General features: G+C 40.8%; 1 protein-coding gene across 3 annotated transcripts; it reads left to right on the forward strand.

Moving 5' to 3' along the window:
* The first annotated feature begins 223 nt into the window (after window positions 1–223).
* On the forward strand, window positions 224–5,293 carry PTGS2 (prostaglandin-endoperoxide synthase 2). Of its 3 annotated transcripts, none has more exons than XM_010162629.2 (9): window positions 224–338; window positions 450–593; window positions 1,061–1,204; window positions 1,593–1,774; window positions 2,561–2,644; window positions 2,834–3,080; window positions 4,058–4,234; window positions 4,500–4,646; window positions 4,807–5,293. In XM_010162629.2, the coding sequence occupies exons 1-9, from the start codon at window positions 266–268 to the stop codon at window positions 5,211–5,213; spliced, it is 1,605 nt and encodes a 534-aa protein (XP_010160931.1). In that variant the 5' UTR covers window positions 224–265; the 3' UTR covers window positions 5,214–5,293. The 3 variants fall into 3 exon arrangements, with proteins under 3 accessions (XP_010160931.1, XP_010160932.1, XP_010160930.1); XM_010162628.2 differs by having other exon boundaries at window positions 266–338; window positions 4,058–4,344; window positions 4,499–4,646; XM_010162630.2 differs by lacking the exon at window positions 1,061–1,204 and having other exon boundaries at window positions 4,058–4,344; window positions 4,499–4,646.
* The last annotated feature ends 749 nt before the right edge of the window (window positions 5,294–6,042 follow it).

Consider the following 6,042-nt stretch of genomic DNA (forward strand, 5'->3'; position numbering starts at 1 on the left):
CCAGCCCTTCTGAGGGGCTTTATTGCTGTCAGGAAACACAATTCCTGTGCTTTTGTTAACAACTCTTACCTGTAGCAGCCTAAAGTGAATGGATTCTATTCTCTCATCTTCCTGATAAGCATTAAACTTCAGGGTATTGTCTACCTGCATCTGAAATACCAGCTTATTGAGATGAAAATACCATTGTAGCCATATAAAATGTTAATTTGGTTTCATTCCAGCCAACCCTTGCTGCTCAAATCCGTGTCAGAACAGAGGAGTATGCATGACAACAGGATTTGATCAGTATGAATGTGACTGTACAAGGACGGGATATTATGGGGAAAACTGTACGACGCGTAAGTATCTTAAATCTCTTTTCAGATAAATTAAATTGCAGAGTTCAATTCTAGGATAGCGGGGTATTCTCAATAGCTAATTTACAATAATCTTTCCATTGATGCTCACAGCGGAATTCTTCACGTGGCTGAAGCTCATGTTGAAACCTTCGCCAAATACTGTCCACTACATCCTCACCCACTTCAAAGGAGCCTGGAATATCGTCAACAGCATTCCCTTCTTACGAGATACTATTATGAGATATGTGTTAATGTGTAAGTATGAGTTCTCTCTTCTAGTCCTCTTAACTGGCAGAAGTTACTCATAGAATCCAGAATATTGCACTTGACTGGTCCGTATATAAGGCTAGCAAGCTAAAATGCACCGAGGTAAAAAAACCACACTAACCAAAATTTAAGATTTCTGCATGATGCAAACTTGTATGAAACATGCTCTGAAATGGAAATGCATTTTGCTCTAATCTAATAGAATCCAGGATTTTGCTAGCATCAACTGAGCACCAAATTGCTCATGTTAATAGTTGGATCCAGCTGATAATCCAGGACCCAGTCCTGTTTTTCAGTAACTGTAATCCTGTTTAACATCAGCAGCTGAGAACTGTGCAATTTGTCAATGCCACTGCTGCCAAAATATATGGAAAAGATCTGGCCTTGTGATTTACTTTTTGAGAATAAAATGTACAACTAAAAAAATAAAATCAACTACTTTTTTTCTTTTCCAGCACGATCGCACTTGATTGACAGCCCACCAACTTACAATAGTGATTATAATTACAAAAACTGGGAAGCTTATTCCAATCTTTCCTATTACACAAGAAGCCTTCCACCAGTAGGACTCGACTGTCCAACACCGATGGGTGTTAAAGGTAAAGGAATAAACCGATGTGTCATGTTCCCTTCTAGGAATTACTGCTTATCTCATCCTCTTGGAAAATACCATGAGACCTGCTTGTCTCTATAACACTTTTTTCAGCGTAGTTGACTTTAAGAGTAGCTGTGTAAAGACCTAAAAGATAACTGTTCTTGTTCTCATCATTGAGTTACACACTAAAAACAGGGAATTTGGAAGTTCCTAATAAAATAAAGAAAATGAGCATAGAAAAGCCTGTGAAAAGCAGATAGTTCCTCTTATTTGTATGCTGCAGTCCTTCAATATTACATTGAAAGTCCTAAGCCTTTTTGTTGTTAGGAACAAAATTAAATATTACACAAACGTGGCTGTCTTGAATATCTCACTATTTCTTTCTCTCCCAGGCAAGAAAGAGCTCCCGGATTCAAAGCTGATTGTGGAGAAGTTTTTGCTAAGGAAAAAATTTATTCCTGACCCACAAGGCACAAACGTGATGTTCACATTCTTCGCCCAACACTTCACTCATCAGTTCTTTAAGACAGACAACAAGAAAGGACCTGGCTTCACCAAAGCTCTCGGCCACGGGGTACGATCAGAGCTCTGTACCTTGAACACAGTGCTCAGTTCTTTGGAGCTAGTGAGCAGCTAGAATGGTATCTCGCAGGCTGTCAGGGTACAGGAACACTGTTGCATGTGCAGTGTTTGCCACAAACTGATGTGCTTACCTCTTCTGAAACTTCTCCTGAGGCAAAATTACAGCGCTCAGCAGCATCTCTTCCTGGGTCAGAACCGCTTGTGCAAAGCATGTGGTTCTGTTTAAAATATCTGCAGAGTGATCTGCATGATTGTTTTTTATTCTTCCCAAGAATCTGCTTTCACCTAAAGCACAAGATAAGTTCTGGATACTCACTGGCTCTGGACTCTTTCTGTCAGCTGGAGAGAATTAGATTAGAAATAACTTCAAAAGCAGACTCGGGTTTAGGATTTTTATCTACAAAACGGGCAGCCTTTAGACAAAGACCTCTTCAGTATAAGTGTAGTGTGTATGTCTAAACCAGAAAGCTGTAAAATATGTGTGTATATACAAAGAGCTGTCTGCATAATAGAAAGCTGCTGACACTTTAAACAGAGTCCTCTGAAATCGCCAGTCAAGTTAAAAACTTGCTCTTATGCAGAGATGGCTCCAGTTGCCAGGAAATAATTTGGCTTCATCTTAAATATCAGTGCATGATACTTATAAGGTAACAATAATATAATTAAAAGGTAAACATCTAAGTGAGGAGCTCCTATTGGCATCCATAGAAGTGGGACCTATCCTAAAATAGCAAAAAATGTGGCTTGGCTTCATGTTCCAAATGCTTTTATTTTATAGGTTGATTTGAACCACATTTATGGAGAGACTCTGGAGCGACAGCTTAAACTGAGACTTCTGAAGGATGGAAAGTTAAAATACCAGGTATGCTTTATCTCAAAATTCCTGCCTTCTTATCAGATGACATATATTTCTTAAAACTAGCGCTCTGTGCATGGTGTAGTTGCTCTAAAGTGTAAGCTTAAAGTCAGTACTAACAGCCAACACAGTGTAACTCATAAGCATTGTAACTTATGACTCTTTGTTTTTGTTCTTTCTTCCTCCCCTTGGAAGATGATTGATGGAGAAATGTATCCACCAACAGTGAAGGACACTCAGGCAGAGATGATCTACCCTCCTCACATACCTGAACACTTGCAGTTCTCTGTGGGGCAGGAGGTGTTTGGTTTGGTCCCGGGCTTGATGATGTATGCTACGATATGGCTGAGGGAACACAACCGCGTCTGTGACATCCTGAAACAGGAGCATCCAGAGTGGGACGATGAGCAGCTCTTCCAAACTACCAGACTCATACTGATAGGTGAGTATCACTTCTGCTACGTGCAGCTCTAACCCTCTCTCGAGTGTGATGTTTCTACCCATTCTCTGCTGCAGCTGCAGGAGGTGCAGTAAGAGGGAAAGTTGTTGCTTAACTGGTGTGTGAGGGCATAGATCTGAGCTGCCACTGGGACTGTGTTAAGATACAACTTCCTCCCAGCTATGTGACAGACAGAACTGAAGAAAACTGAGCTAAGCAAAACTTAATTCCCTTATCTAAGGGAAACAGAACGGAAAGCAGTGAAAAGGCAGGAAGCTAAGGCTTACTTTTCACAGAGAAAGCATGTGAAGCTAGATGACCTCAGGCTCAGATCTTGTGGGTTTTTACCCCTGGAGTTGGGTCAGTTCAGGTACGCTTTAAAAGAGAGGCTGTGATTAAGCCTGAAGTTCGGGAAGTTATGTAAAACACAATTCTACATACCTCTCCTGTCTGAGTGTCTGTTCAGTGGTAGTTTGTCTTATGCAAATAGTGATGTGCACTTATGCTTGAAAAGGCCTTGCCCAAATGGTGACTGAAACAGTAAACCAAGAGAATTGTATTAAGCAGCTCAGAAGTTGCTTTGAGAGTTGTTTTCAGACACAAACTTTCTTCATGATCCCCTGCCTGTGTCCTAGCCAGTACTGTTTGACTGAACACAGTCGAGATACTGCTGTGTGCTGTCCTGTGGAACGTACAAGGAAGCGTATCTGGGAGGGTGGGGAAGCAGGCTATAGCAAACGCTTTTCTACCACAGCCAGAAACTCTTGGGATCTTAAGTCCTGTTCCACCTCTTTGTCATGTAGAATACATGAATTATTTGCTAGAAGAGATTACAGAATGTTGAAGTGTTTGTCATCCTGATCGCTGTAGGATTTCTTTAGAACAGTTCAGCAGTGGTATTTCCTCTTAGAGCAGAGTAACCACCTAGAGTTTCTCAGGGCACCAGTACCAATATTCTCTCCTGTTTCACTGACCAACAGGAGAGACGATCAAGATTGTTATCGAGGACTATGTGCAACACTTGAGTGGCTACCACTTCAAACTCAAGTTCGACCCCGAGCTGCTGTTCAACCAGAGATTTCAATACCAGAACCGAATTGCAGCCGAATTCAATACCCTGTACCACTGGCACCCGCTTCTGCCTGACACGTTCCAGATACACGACCAGGAGTACACTTTCCAGCAGTTCCTCTACAACAACTCCATCATGCTGGAGCACGGCCTTTCCCATATGGTGAAATCTTTCTCCAAGCAAAGTGCTGGCAGGGTAGGTACTTGTCTCAAGTTGCTGGTGAACCAAGAGAGACATAAACTGGGAGTGGGACAAGGGGATAGAATAAAGCCATCCAAAACTAGTCATATAGGCACAATTTTGTGACTCTTATTGTGAGATCTTACTCCTTTTCTTCTTTATTAAATAGGTTGCTGGTGGGAAGAACGTTCCTGTTGCAGTACAGAAAGTAGCAAAGGCTTCAATTGACCAAAGCAGGCAAATGCGATACCAGTCCCTGAACGAGTACAGGAAACGCTTCATGCTGAAGCCATTCAGATCGTTTGAAGAACTGACAGGTAACAGTTTTCCTCCTTTCTAACAAACAAGGGCCCTCTTCTTAAAATGGCTGACAGAGTCCTGCAGTGCTGGTACTGGCCTTGAACAGGACAGTGTTGCAATGAAAATGGCATTTTTATTTTTTTTCCACTTATGGTTTTTACTCATCAATAATTACAGGAGAAAAAGAAATGGCAGCTGAACTGGAAGAGCTTTATGGAGACATCGATGCTATGGAGCTGTACCCAGGCCTCCTCGTAGAAAAGCCACGGCCAGGTGCCATCTTCGGTGAAACCATGGTGGAGATTGGAGCACCGTTCTCTCTGAAAGGACTGATGGGAAACGCCATCTGCTCCCCCGAGTACTGGAAGCCTAGCACCTTCGGTGGAAAAGTGGGCTTTGAAATTATCAATACTGCCTCCTTACAGAAGCTCATCTGCAACAATGTGAAAGGCTGTCCTTTCACTGCCTTCCACATCCTAAATCCTGAACCCACAGAGGCAACCATTAATGTTAGTACCTCAAAAACAGCCATGGAAGATATCAACCCCACACTACTACTGAAAGAGCGATCTGCTGAGTTGTAAAAAAACAAAAAAAAAATCCAGCTATTTATTTATTTAACTATATAACTTATTCTATTTATGGCTTAAAGTATTTAAAAACAAACAAACAAACAAAACTTGAGCATCTTCATTGTGGGGGTTGCCCTAGATTCCTTACTTAGGTAAGGCTTCCACTTACAAAAGGGATTTTCTGTGTTTGAGCTCTGCAGTGGTGAATCCCTTGTTTAAAGTCTTCTGTAACAGAACTATGTATTCCAAAATGGACAAAGGTTCCAGCTTTTTTAATGTTTTAATACTTGACAAAGTGTGGTGGTGGGGTTTTTTGTTTTGTTGGGGTTTTTTTTTTTGTCTTTTCACTTGATAGGTCACATAACACTACAAAAACAAGTTACTGCCTCAGCAACTTCTTAAACTTGAAAACTAGAAGTACGAGAAAAATTTGCCTTAATGAAAACTGCCAGAAAAGATTATGAATTCCAAAAAATATATATCCTGAGACTTACTTATTTATGCAAAGCCTGAAAATGCGTTGCATTTCTCTTTGAGACTACCTCTCCCTCGTTGCAAATAAGGCACTTTGTATAGGAACTTGTAATGTTTGGGGTTTTTTTATGTGTAAATCTACTTTCATGTGGCATTATACTTTTTATTTTTTAATTTAATTATTTAAAGAAAATAGAACTTCTCTTGGATCCTACTTGGTTTTGAAGCATATGTCACAGAAGTATTATTTATATAAGAGGTTGATAATAAGGTACTGAGCTTAGAAATCTCTGACTCTCAGGCTGCGATCCAAGGCTGCTTGTATTTTGAGACGTATTTTATTGTGCAAGTTTGGGGAGGTCTTAAA

This window comes from Antrostomus carolinensis, unplaced genomic scaffold (genome assembly GCF_000700745.2).
Source record: "Antrostomus carolinensis isolate BGI_N321 unplaced genomic scaffold, ASM70074v2 scaffold9812, whole genome shotgun sequence".
Classification (NCBI taxonomy): Eukaryota; Metazoa; Chordata; class Aves; order Caprimulgiformes; family Caprimulgidae; genus Antrostomus; species Antrostomus carolinensis.

Excerpts from the sequence above, each read along its gene's own strand:
- PTGS2 (XM_010162628.2), top strand. The coding sequence starts at position 266 with ATGACAACAGGATTTGATCAGTATGAATGTGACTGTACAAGGACGGGA. Across the intron at positions 1,205-1,592 it reads AACACCGATGGGTGTTAAAG|GCAAGAAAGAGCTCCCGGAT; the intron begins GTAAAGGAATAA and ends TTTCTCTCCCAG. Across the intron at positions 4,647-4,806 it reads ATCGTTTGAAGAACTGACAG|GAGAAAAAGAAATGGCAGCT; the intron begins GTAACAGTTTTC and ends CAATAATTACAG.